This window comes from Cheilinus undulatus, linkage group 7 (assembly GCF_018320785.1).
Source record: "Cheilinus undulatus linkage group 7, ASM1832078v1, whole genome shotgun sequence".
Taxonomy (NCBI): domain Eukaryota; kingdom Metazoa; phylum Chordata; class Actinopteri; order Labriformes; family Labridae; genus Cheilinus; species Cheilinus undulatus.
This window is the reverse complement of record NC_054871.1, coordinates 9,845,619-9,859,408: the sequence shown is the minus strand read 5'-3', so window position 1 is coordinate 9,859,408 and position 13,790 is coordinate 9,845,619. Positions and strand designations below refer to the sequence as shown.

General features: G+C 39.8%; 1 protein-coding gene across 1 annotated transcript in view; it reads right to left on the bottom strand.

Moving 5' to 3' along the window:
* LOC121512179 (carboxyl-terminal PDZ ligand of neuronal nitric oxide synthase protein-like) overlaps positions 1-13,790 on the bottom strand; it is a 332,287-nt gene that overhangs the window by 54,647 nt on the left and 263,850 nt on the right. Inside the window, exon 10 of the mRNA XM_041791325.1 lies at positions 8,483-8,659. Coding sequence (XP_041647259.1) covers positions 8,483-8,659 — 177 coding nt within the window. The remainder of the gene's footprint in view (positions 1-8,482; positions 8,660-13,790) is intronic.

Sequence of the window (13,790 nt, the reverse complement as noted above, 5' to 3'; positions counted from 1 at the left end):
GTTTTTCCATAGAATGTCTTGCCCATTTCAACATCCTTAAATGCACTGACTGTTGCCATTTGATTGGTTGATTAGATAACTATAATACAGTGCAGCTGAACTGGTGTACCTAATGAAATGGTCAGTGTTTTAAAGCTTGTAATTTGACATATGATGGAGAATGTAACTTTTAGATTAAAGCAGAAAACTGAAATTGACTTTATAATTCCATCTCTCAGCCCTTTTTCCAGACAGAAGGCTAACCTTTCTCTAAGTGGGTCAAATACGAGGCTAAGCCTGATATTGAAGTCATTTCTTACTTGATCAAGTAATAACTTCTTTGATTAAAAAAGATTATTGAATCCTGAGATGGAGGTCACCTTTTCAGAATGAAATCTCCGTAGGGAAATGTGTTTGATGATTGATTGCAACTCATTTTGAATATATTTGTCTGTTTTGATTACATTTGAAGTGATCGTATTATCTGATGTGATGGGATCATTTTGTTTTGTTTACGGATCACAGGTCTCTGATAGAGATTACACATCTGTTTGTTTTCATTTGCAAGCTGAGATGTGCTGTCTTAGATTTTTCCCAAAATGCTGAGCTTTATGGCACAATATATAAAATACATTGTTAGAAAAAGAAACACAGACAAGGGAGAAAGAACAGACAATTAGATGTGAAAAGAGAAGATAAGTGAAGATGGTTTGGAGAAGAGAATATCCAAGAGAGTGTTAGGACTGTTGTTTTGTCCCTTATCCCCTTCTGTCCTCTGTTGTCTCTTGTTTATTGTTGTACAATGAGGAGTCTGTGGCTTCAGAACTTAAAAACCCCAATTCTTTTGTATTTTGGTAATGCACTGATAAACAGTGAAAGTATTCACCCCCCTCCATGTTTGACCCTTTCATTGGTTTTATAAATCAATCAGGGTCAAAATAATTTGGCTTTGTTGACCAAAAACTCTTTAATGTCAAATTGAGAACAGATTTTTACAAAATAATGTCAATTAAATCAAAGTAATTAAGTAAAATAAGTGACCGCATAAATATTCACCCCCTTTGAAGGGACTGACCTAATTCAACTGAGGTCCAGCGAATTGGTGCTAGTAGTCTCAGAACTAATAAAATGGGGCTCTGAACATGTGAATGTGTCTCAAGTGGCTGTAGTATAAAGACACCTGTGTCTATAAGGTTAAAACACTGGCTAATCAGCCTTCCTGGCAACTATTACACCATGAAGACAAAAGAACACTTAGAGAAAAGGTTTTTGAAAAGTATAAGTCAGGGGATGGATGCAAAACAAAAACATTTCCAAACACTGAACATCCCCCAGGGTTCAGATAAATCCATCATCAAGAAATGGAAGGAATATGGCCCATGTGTAAATTTGCCTAAATCAGGACATCCTCACAAACTGTGCAAGAAGGAGACTAGTGAGAGGGACCAACAAGTCACCTCTGACTACTCTGAAGGAGTTACAAGCTTCAGCTGAGACGGGAGAGACTCTGCATACAACTTTTGCCTGAATTCTTCACTTGTCAAAGCTTTATACAGGGGTGGAAAAGAGAAAGTCACTTTTGAAGAAAACTCTAAATTTGGACTAGAGTCCACCAAAAGGCATGTGGGAGACTTCATAGTTAGGGTCTGATTAGACCAAAATGGTGCTTTTTGGCCATCAGACAAGACGCTATAAAACACTGCACATCACCACAAACACACCATCCCCACTGAGAAGCACGATGGTGGCAGCATCACACTGTGGGGATGCCTTGCAAGCCCTGAAAGGCTTGTGAAAAGTAGATGGTAAAATGAATGCAACAAATTATAGGAAAATCCTAGAGGACAATCTTATTTAGTCTGGAAGAGAACTGCTGCTTGGGAGATTTATTTTCCAGCAAGATAATGACCTGAAGCATACAGCATAATCTTCAAAGAAACAATTTGAAGATAAGATGAATGTTCAGGGGCGGCCGAGTCAAAACCCAGACCTCATTTCAATAGAGGATTTGTAGCTGGACATGAAAAGGGCTGTTAATGCCAGGTCCCTGTGTGACCTGACAGAGCTTGAGCAGTTTGGCAAAGAAGAAGGGAGTAAAAGGTATATTGTATTATAATGACCAAGACTGATTTATAAAATCAATAAAAGGGTAAAACATTCAAGGGGTTCAATACTCTTTATCTGCACTGTATACATAATCGAGGATTGTTGGTCCAATTTGACTTTAAATTGAAATTTTACATGCCTTTAAAGCCCTGTTTTAGACTTTGGCTAAATTAGTTTTAATACTGCATAACTCCCAAAGGACCCATTCAGGATTGCAACTCTGATAAGACCATGTAACATTACAATCAAGGTGCCTTAATTAAATTTTGATTAATTATTCTCAGTGTCCACTCGGAGTTTTAATTTACAGTGTCTGTCCTTGATAATAATCTTAACAACATGTTTGCTTTGTAGCTCTTCCACGTTTTGGACCACTAAGACATCAACTTTACATTAAATGTCAACTTCCTGATAGCTCTAATAGAAGCCCTGGCCCCAATTTACTCCTAAATTGGCCCAAATTTCCCAACAAACAGAGAGAAAAATAAACATGTCAGATAGGATCTTTGTTATCCTTTAATACAGAAACACCCTCAGAGACACAGAGGCTAACTGGGGGTTAGTTTACTGTTGATCCTATCAGGCTAAAGCGCTTTACAAAAGATAGCGAGCACATTGAGAATTGGCCCGGATCCCCCCTTTTAAATCTCTGCAGCATGCACCTCTGCCAAACGCTGGCCTGTCTGCACTGAGGGGAACAGTACACGGAAAGAAAACTCAGTGGCTCTCCTGGTGAAAGAAAAATGAACACTTTGATACTGCATTGTGCTTGGAGGCCATACACAGAGCCGGGTTTTAAACAAATGAGACCACTTCCACCCATCATCCATGAGCTGCTGTTCTGGCACAAGGAAAGAGTTTTTTTTGTTTATGAGATGTGTTGGAAAAAAAACAAACAAACAGCGGTTCCTCAAGGTCCAACTAATCCCAGCTTTACATAAATTAAATAGTGAGGAAATGTGCGGACAAGAGAAGAGAGTGCAAACATGCTCTGACTAACAAGTCGACCAATCATGAGGGGCGAAAAGAGGGCAGAAGTCAAGGTGGGTTCAACAGTTCAAGAGTTCTGTAGGTTGAAGTAGAAAATAAAGTTTGTACATACACAGTTTTAGTCTGAAAATAGTCTTTGAGCAATCATGAGTAGAAGAAGAAAGGACTTTCCCTCTCCAGACATGGAGGCGGTGATAAAGTTCCTCCTCGGATTTGACTCGAGTGTTCATCTCAGCCGAAGAGCCACTCCAGCGAGGACAAGAGCCCATCAGTCCCTGCGATCCCAAAACCCTGTTTACTTTCCAGCGTGACTGGCAGCTCTGCACCCACTCCCATCAAACCATAAACACTAAATTGTCTTTAAAATGCTACATCCTGATATCTTCATGGGAAAAAAAGACATAACATTTTGAAACTCTGCAAAGGAAATAAGACTTTTAATCTAAACTTAGGAACAGACGTCTGTGTTGTATGCATAAGAGGTAAGTGTGGGCAACAAAGAAAAAGAAGGAAACAAGCAACAGGTTTGAAGAATAAGGAATGCAACAAGACAGCTGTCTTTGAGATATGCTAGAAAGCAGTGAAGGTTTGTTCAGACCATAGACTGTTAAAAAAAGAGGGCATGGCTTCTTGGTTTCAAGAGTTAAGTCAGTGCTAAAGTGTCTGAAACCTGTGGTGTTTCCAATAGTTTCCTTCGTGCTGTTACCCCACTGGCTGATATATATATATGGCTGTTTTTGATCGGTTTAAATTACGTAATTTAGTAACATTTTGAATTTTTTCACATTTTTTCTGTTTCCACACTACCCTATTTAAATGCTGCTTGCAATGTGGTTCTTGATGACCTTGATGAAGGCTACATGCCGAAACGTGTCGGTCTAATAAAGTTGTTCTTTTAACTACAAGTGTTGCTGGAGATTTCTGTTCTCTTCAAGACCCTCCTCATCCTCCATGCACCTTGGGAGTTGGTGAAGTTGTGCCAGATTAACCCACTTCAGATCTACTGTTTCCAATAGCCAGCAGAGGGCAACATTACTGGTGGCAAAATTAGAACTGATTGCACAGGACAGTCTGACAGGAAATGATCTTAATTCTCATTTGATTTATTGATTGAGGACAATTTACCCAATAAGTTTATGGTCTTAATTAGTAGTTTAGCAGATTCTAATAATGCACATAATGTTTTTCTTTAAAGTCAAATACACAAGAAGGTAGAGCATGATTTGGGTATGTCCATGTGTGGTTTGGAAGTTGCTATTGTGATTTGTTAACTAGGAGATAAGCTTGCAATCAATCCCTTTGATTAACCCAAAAGACCTATTTTTAAACAATCTGTCTCGCCTGGACTCTATGTCTTAAAAAGCTTGTAAAACAACAACTCTATGGTGCACAGTCAAGCTCTAAATATCCTTTATTCAGGACAACATGAGCTTTAAGAATATGTGTGCTGCAGTAATGCCACTGGTATTTTAAAAAAGTTATGGGACTGTAAAGACGAAAGAAAACTTGTTTGTACAAACTAGTAAGCCCATCTCTTGAGGACCATAATGTGAAAAAAAAAAAAAACCTTCTGTGACCAAAAATATCTTCAAAATTTTCACGATTACAAAAAGTTTCCTTGTGCTTCTTTGTATTGGCTATATTGGAGCCATTATTCAAAGCACTTCCTGTCTGCAGTGACACAGAGGGCCACATCACTGTCTCTCTTTCTCTCCATTATGAGCTACTCAGGCTGTCTCGATAATGACCTAAGTGTAAAGACATGAGCAGTTTCATACAGCATCATGTGACGATGGAAAAGCCTGCCATTGGTTGTCAAAAAATGCATTTTTGATTACAAAACAGCATTAGCCATTAGCAGCAGAAATGATTGAAATAAATGATTAAAAAGTGGATAAAAATATGCTCAGTACTGGAGTTACTGGTGTAGATTTACACTTAGAATACCCTGGAAAGTCACCCAAGTTCCAGGCTGGCTAGAAAGCCTCCCGTAAGAGCTACGAAGGCATTGATAGCAGCATTAGATGGCAGGCTGCAAGGGATAAAAAGGTAAGTGGCTAGGTTGTAAGGTTCAATAGTTCATTAAATTTTTGCATCCTATGTCTCTTGTTGTTGTATATGACAACACTGGTTTCAGAGTGTTGAATGAGGTGATGAACAACAAGCCAAATTACTGGTTTCGGTATGGTTGTTCATCAACCAGTGGGTGCCGCTGTCCACTTCTTTAATCTAGTTTATGGTCTGAACAGAATTTGAGTTATCATCTTTGTTTACATGGGTGATTAACATCAAAATCAAGCAACTATACATTTATAAGTAGAAATGAGACAACAGATATGGCAAACATATTCCCTTGTTGACAGCTTTCATGACTGGACAAGAGCCATAGCTGCTTCTGGTGCCTCTCTTCATTCTACAGTTCAGCAATCTAGTCTTAACCTCTGTCCTGTCCCTGATCCACAACTATCAGACAGTTTCTTAACTCAACACAACATAGTAAAAACAGTAATTAAATAATCTGATTAAATAAATATATATATAAATATAGATTTTTATGGTGTCAAAGTCAAAATGGTCCCAATGATGGGGGGAAAAATACGGCATATATACTGGATAAAATAAATAAACCTAATTTTTTTGCCTTCTGGCTACTAGTGGCAGCACTGAGTATGCAGAACTCCAGGCAGTGGGAAAAAAGGAAAAAAAAAAAACTTTATCACCTGATATTGGAAAAAAATTAGTGAAATGACAACAACATTTTAACACAATGCTGTGAAGAGGAGTTATGTAATGTGTCACATTATTTACCATCACCACAGAAAGGAGGCCTTTCAAATATGCTGCACGAAGCCGAGAAGTCTGGTTAGGTGAAAGCACCAAACCAGTTTGTTTAGATGTTCACCGTTTGGGGTTGAATAAATACATAGGCAAGGAGAATCACGGACATATGCTAGGTCTGATAATGGACTTCACCAAAAAGGGACCTGGTTATGTTCAGGCACCAAAACTGCTTGGTTATGTTTTTTTAAAAAAGAGGCTAAAATAAGCATTTGCTTTAAGTTACGTGCATGACAAAGCACTGTCCTATTTGGTGTTTAAGTAACATTTTTCAGGGCTTTTTCCTCATCTAAAGTTAGCTGCATCAAATACACTAATGCAGCCAATATAGCAGTATACAATGATGAGAGATGCACCATATTTACCACAAGTGCAGTCTCTGCCCTCACCATCAGCACTCAACCTAACACATTCAAAAATCTGCCCCATGTGCGCAGGTGGCCAGGGTTCAAGTCCGGCCTGTGTCTACTTTCCACATGTCTCACACCCACTCTCATCCCTCTTTCTGACTCTAGCCACTGTCCTCCTCTTTGAATAAAAAGGCATATAAGCCCCCAAAAATAATCTTTTGAAAATCTGCAACAGGCATACCAGGCTGTTGGTGCTACTTTTTAACAGCTTTTCTCCAACATTTGGTAAAAACCCTGCATTTATATAAAACAGCTGTACACTGTTAAGTAAATAAGCTCTGTGGGATGCTGGCTGATTCAAAAGACTCCTCAGTTAAAGGGCAAGACAACTTGTCAGCAGTGAGTCTACTTACAACTGGGGTACCTACATGCTAAACTAATATACAGCTAGCTTGCAGGATTACAAACTCCACATTGGGGAATAAAGTGGCCTTAGAAAGAGCTACACAGGTTCATAGAAACTGCATGACATGGACCTTGCCCAACAAATTTGAAACTGTCATGCTGGATGAAAGTTTTTTCCCCTCTGGGAGACTGTGAGCAATGCTTGCAAAGCTGATGGATTGTCCAGATTTCAGGTATGTCATCAGATGGATCTATCTTGCAAAACTTCAAGCTGATACCAGCATCATTTGAGGACAAAGAGGTGCTAGGGATGAGCATGGTTTAGTTGTGCTGCAAGCCAGTAAACAATGGCGTCCAGTAGCATGATTAGCATGGAAACAGTTATTGTCTGGAGAAGATGTATTAGCTCTTCTCCCACCTGGCTATAATTACCTACTGGCTCCACTGATGGTAAACAATGATATCAAGTGCCTGCTGCCAGGGGATGCACGCCTACTACGTTGTATATTTTGTTGCTTTGATTGGACAGTAATAAACACAACTGATAGAATGTTTATCCAATCATCCTTTGAGATAAATCTGACTAATTCTGCCATTCCAAAACATCGTGTATGAGCTGTTGCCCAGATGGATGTGAAATATAGCCCATGCCCAGGATGGTCAAATTATTCATATTTAGGATTTTGTGTTACTTTGAGACAAAAGGTTGATAATTCATCTGGTCTCACATGGGGCAATCTCAGGTCTTTGGTGTTAAGGTCTTCTTTAGCAACCCTACATCACCTCCAATTGTGACCCAAAGCAGACTCTTTTAATTGCTTGTTATATGATGTAACTGAAGACTAGTGCATCAATCAAACACAAGGATACTGACTGATACTTACTGGCATGATTTCTGTGGTTCAGGCTTTTAATTTAAACATATTATACTCCACCATAAGTTCATGTGGTGCTAAAAAGTTGCTGTCATCTGAGCTGTTTCTGTACATCATGTTTGTTAAAAACTGTTAGTGTTCTCCATGAAGATAATCTGTTTTCACCCCTGTACCGAATGCTCATTTCAACCGTTTCCATTTACATAATATTAACTTCCCTTTTGGAAGTTTCGCCTAACTCACTGATATGTTCAGGATCCCTCGGATCACCAACCAAGACCTTGTCTTGTCTTGTATTCTTCAGCCAGATCGAGGCTACCCCATTTGCTTTTACCTCCTTCACCTGCAGGTGAAGATTTGCTTCAACTTACATACTTCAGCCCTTCATCTTTCCAGTATTTTAACAGAAGCCTTGTATCCACATCTGTGCAGGTCTGACAGAGGTTAGTTTGCTACATGGTTATTCCTACAAAACAGACACGAAACAGATCAAGGCTATTGTGTTTGCTCTGGACAGGAAATATCAGGGGAGCAGGTTAGTTTGTTACACTGCTATTTCATCTCCCAGACAGTCAGGAGTCCCCTGTCTGTTCAGAACATTTAGAAGCCTCACTGTCTCCTCGTCCGTCCCCCAGCCAAAGATCTCCATCTCCTCCTCCTCATCGTCCTCCCCCTCATCCTCATCATCCCTGTCATCGCTGTCGTCCGTGTTCGACTCGTACTCCGAGGCGATACCCGACTCACGAAACCTGGCAAAGTCCAGGCTGCCAAGAGACTTGACCTCACGGGACAACAACTTTGGCGTGTCCTCAGACACGTCTCGATCTTTTATTTGAGGCCTGTTAGCTTTGAGCAGCGGGGGAGGCGAGGGGAGTCGAGGAGGCGGAGGCCCAGAGAGGAAACGGAAACACTCCAGTTTGAGTAGACACTGGTCCCTACCTAGAGGACTCCCCACGGTCCCGTTGGTGGATGAGAAGGCGTTGCTGGTCACGTCATTAGGGCCCAAAGCAGGTAGATTGAGAGCAGAGACTTCTGGTTTTGGTGTGGTTGGGTCACAGATCACAGGAGGTATTGTAGACCTGAAGGTAATCTCCAGCAAACTGTCCTGAGATCCCACTGCAGAGGGACGAGGAAAAAGAGAAAGGAAATGTGATGAATGTGCAGCAAGGAGAAATAAAAAATGGATCAGACATCTTCCACCACATTCAGACTGTGCCTCCATTTAAATTCATCTGCTGCCGCCTCTTCTGAAGGATCATGGCAGAAGAATAATTCATAGGACATAGATATCGCTGAACTTCGTGGTGGGTATGATTCTAATAAAATCAGTCACACAGTTACCAATAAATCAATGTGTTTTCTGTACTGGGCAAGAAGGGAAAAAAGCATATTTCAAAGCATTTCATCATCATCATGGAGGCAGCTCAGTGACATGTTTTGCCTTCTCTTTGATAAGCAAACAGAGCTGGAGTTCAAAAACACAGAAATATTCACGAAAACAACACTCAATCTTCTCAATATCAATCTCCAAGCCACAGTAGCATGAAACAGGGAGAAAGGTTGTATTTTGTCCACTGTTGAGCTGCAGTCAATTTCAATTTGAAACATGACGCTGCATGAGTGGCAGCGACTTATCACAACTCCAACAAAGTTAACTTTGTAGAAAACTTTCTGCGTAACTTCTGTTGTGTTTGCTCACAGTTTTTATTAACTTGAACAGAATCACAGATGAATGGAATCACCCAGAGCCAATTTCCTCAGACAAAGGACCAATAAAGTGAAAATCCCAAATCCCAAATGCTGGGATGTTGTGTGCAATGTGAATTTGATACCTGCAACACATTCCAAAATAGTTGGGACAGGAGCAAGTCGTCGCTTTTTCTTCCAACAGCGATTTGAAAACACTATTTGTTGAATTACTGAAAGTGAAAATCTTTCCTATTCTTTCCTGATGTAAATCTGCAGTAGCTCAGCAGTGCATATTTCCATTGTAATATCTTGTACTAAATAATGCATAAAATCATTCATGCCATGGGCTCTAAAAACCCACTACTAGAACAATCTAATTAAACCTAAGAGCAATACTGCTTTACTGCTATAAGTATAAATAATGGTTCCCTCTGTTTCATTACCATCCTAGCTGCTAAAGCTAATATTGCATTGTTCCTTTTCTATCAATCATGGCTTCTACTGCTAATTTTTCACTTATTGCTGCCAGCACTAATAAAGTTACAGCAATTTCCAACAAAATAGGTTTATGGGCAGGACTGCCATATATTTGTTTTTCATGTGTTGTTTTGTTGTTTCTCTTGTCCCTCTCCTCTTCCTGCTTTTCTATACCCCTCCTTTGAGCCCTTTCCAACCCAAACCTTTCAACATGAGTCTGGTCTGCTCAGCAGTTCTGCCCATTAGAAGGAAGGTTTCTGTCACTACTGTAACGGGGCTCAATACTGCTAGTGCTGTGCTCATGGTGATTATCACTGGTCTATTATAATAGGCCACAACAGAGAGTACAGTCCAGACCTGCCCTCTTTGTAAGTGTCTTGAGATAACTTTGGTTATGAATTGGTGCTATGCAAACAATCGTTTATTGCCTGATTGGTAAAACACCTCAACACCATCACAGATGCTGGCTTTTGATTCTGGATCATCCTTTTTCGTCTTTAGTCTGGGGGACTGATTGGACTCTATTTACAAAAACATTTTGTAATGTGGACGTCCCGGACCGCAGCGCTCCTTTCTGCTTACTCCATCTCAGATGAGTTCAGGTCCAGAGAAGTCAGAAGAACTTCTGAATGTGGATTATATATGGCTCTCCCCTTGCACAGTAGTCTTAACTTAAATATGTAGATACAGTGATACTGTGTTAACAAACTGGTTTTCCAAAAGGTTCCTAAGTCATCGTTGTAATATCCATCACAGAATGATGCCAGTTTAAGAGTTGGGCCTTGTCCTTTACATGCATAGATTACGCCAGATTCTCTGAATTTTTTGGGGATATTCTGGTCTGTAGATAGTGAAATCTCAAGTTTCTTTGAGTTAAGGAATGTTGTTCATAAGCTGTGGGATGATTTGCCCACGCAATTTTCACAATGTGGAGAACTTCACACCAACGATGACTGTCACTGACTGAGGCTTTTAGTAGTGCTCCTTTTATAACCGATCATGGTACTATCTAAGGTTAACAACTAACCCACTTATCTGTGGAATATCCAAGACGTTCTTTGAACATTCAGAGCATTCGGTCTTTTTTGCACATGTCCCAACATTTTTGGAACATATCTTCTCTTTGCGCTGTGTTAAACTGAATACAGGTTGAAAAGGAATTGCTAATCCCTGCAAATATAATGCAGGTTTAAGGTCTAAACTAAAGGTCTCGGTTATTTTCTGATCCTTTTTTAAGGGAGCTGTAATACAGGGAAACACATACTTGAACCCTGAACACTGAATCCGTTCTGTTTTATTTGTATTCACTTTGAAAATCTGTTAAATGGCAAAATGTTTCATAATGCGATGAAAATAAGCACTGAGGATGAGTCAGTGGCTCTGTCATTCCTTAAAAACATACTGAACCCATCCATCCTGACACAGAGCTTCATACGGCTCCAGCTTGTATGACATAGCACCGCGCCAAGTTGGAGAAAAGGAGAGTAACTTTTAATTCCATCTTTGTTACATGGCTGTGAGAACACATTTGCATTTATCTGTTACATACTGTGGTTGATATCCATCTAACACACGCGCAAATCACAGGGTTTGAACTGGGGTTTTAGTGTGAGAGAGGGAGAGAGAAGAAAGGGGTGAGCAAGCAAGAGAGAAGGAAGCAGCAGATGCTGCTCTAAGTAAGTCACTCATTTTAATGATCTCGACTGATGTGAAAAAACGCAAAAATCTAACCAGTTCCCCCCAAAAATGACAAGTTTTGGCAAGTTTTAACATGCAAAGAAATTGGATGAAAAACTGACTCTGTGTGCAAAAGCTGCAAGACTGCTGAGTCTGGGGAGGATCAAAATATAGCATACAGAGGATTTGAAAATTTCTGTCAACATTTTCAAAACGTTTTCATATTTTTCTGAGAGTTAGTGTGGCTGCTTATTTGTCTCTACATTCAGCCCTGTGATTGGCTGGTGACCAAGGCAGGGTGTACTGTGCCTCTCACCCAGTGACAGCTGGGATTGGCACCAGGCCACATGGCACCAAATGGGATAAGCGCTACAGACAATGATGTGTGGATAGTTTGATGGAAGGAGAATATTTTTACATATACATGAAAATAAACAGAGTCATTTACAAGGACTCTGTTTTCAGCAGCTGTTGTAATGACCTACAAACACATGTAGCTGAAAACCACCAGGTACAACGGTCGCTAATTGAATCGAAACACCAGAGCCATCATGTCTGCACAGAGGAAAATGTTGTGAACGTGGTGCAGATGCTGTCGTCTGATACTGGTTGTGAATCCCCTGAGCTGATCTTATGTTACTGCTGATTATCAATATTTATATTAGTTTTGAGCTCAAAACTGTCATATTTGAAATTTACGTTGCACACATTAGGTAGTTGCATTTGGCCTGAGCTCTCTGGTGTGACCTGAGGAACATGTCATTTACAAAGTATTTAAAAGAAAGCTTGTGATGCAGCTGGATGCATACATCAATCCAATTTAAAGCAGCGAGTACATCTTCAGCCTAAGTGTCTCATACTGTAGATGTAAGCCTGAATCCTTCAACAAAATGTCAGCCTAAAGTCTGTGATCCCTGCCTCTCCTCCTTTAGCCAGACCTTGTTTCATGCTGTAAAATTGTAGTGAATGGTGTAAAAAGGGCTGTGAAATAGAGCTCTGTCATGGTGGATGATTTCTATTGTGAGAAAAGGAAAAGGACAGGAACTAATACACTAAAGATGGCTCTTTTTCATTTTGGGGTGTCAATAAGACATGCTAGTGAGTCAGCATGCACAAACCCAAAACTGACACCTCAGTCACAGTTGATTTCCTTAGCTGTATACTTGTGCTGTAAAAGTCAAAACGTCTGCTTATAAAACATGATGAAAAAATGTCACCCTTACAGGTATACCTACCTATAAAATATAAACTGAAATAAAGGCTGCATTCAAGTGGATTCATATGGAGAACTTTTCCTGACCTTGATGAAGTTCTTCTAAAACAACCACCATTCAAAGGTGGTGATGACAAACCTGCCTCCTCTGAATCACTGAAATGTTGGCAGATAAGATAAAGGATTGTTCCTCGCAGGGTGACGATCGGAGGGCAGGCTGGACGCCGACTGTCTGTCTGAATTGCTGATGAACATCCTGAACAATGTGCAGGGCTGAGAGGAGACTGACTGAGAGGACGGAGGAGGTTGTGGACGAAAGAACGCCAACGTAATGTGCACAGTGAATAGTAATCACAGCGCTGAGAGGCTGTAATGCTTTCAAAAGATTTTTTTCACAGCACTCAGAAGCTTTAATGTAGACTTTTACCTTTCAAAGGCTATCTACAGTACATCTGAAGTAGTCTCACTCATTTTCCTTGATGTGTGTTGACCTAAATGTGGCAGTGCACGATTCTTACCTGCCAGCTTTGTGCCTGTTTCATGTCTATCTTTCACTTTTCTTTATTTCTATCATTGGGGTTACACCTGGAAAAAAGTTCATTTTGTTTCTTCTGTAGGTTTATTTGTTTTTTGTCAGTAGTAATATGGAAAAAGCAAAGGCCTGGAAGGAAATGATTAAATTCTGGAGCCAGTCTGATCCAGATGACATGGTGTACAACCTTATGATATTCATTCAGTCTAGTTTTGGTTACCTGAGGAATGTTCTAGCAATATGAACAATGTTTCATTTCCAGATGTTAATAATATAGTAATGCTGTTCTATAATGCTTTTCATACTGTTCCTGACCAAGACAGTGTTAATATTCATATGAGGCAAAAATTTAGAGGTGAATTGTCTTGGATGCTTCAAGTGGCAGTTTAGGACCCATCTATTTTTCCTATTTTTAGTGCATTTTTTATAAACATTAAGCAAAAAAAACTTTGCAAACCAAGTCTGGTGTGTTTATTTTTTAACTTAATGTAAAAATTCTCAAAATTTCAGTCAGTCAGAGAGAAACAACCACTAACTAGCCCAAGAGCACACTTAATCACCAAGAATATCTGAATCCACATTAGACTGGTTTATAACTTTAATATCCTCAAGGTGTGGTTTATGAAAGTGGCCCCATCATTCTTATATATTCAAATATG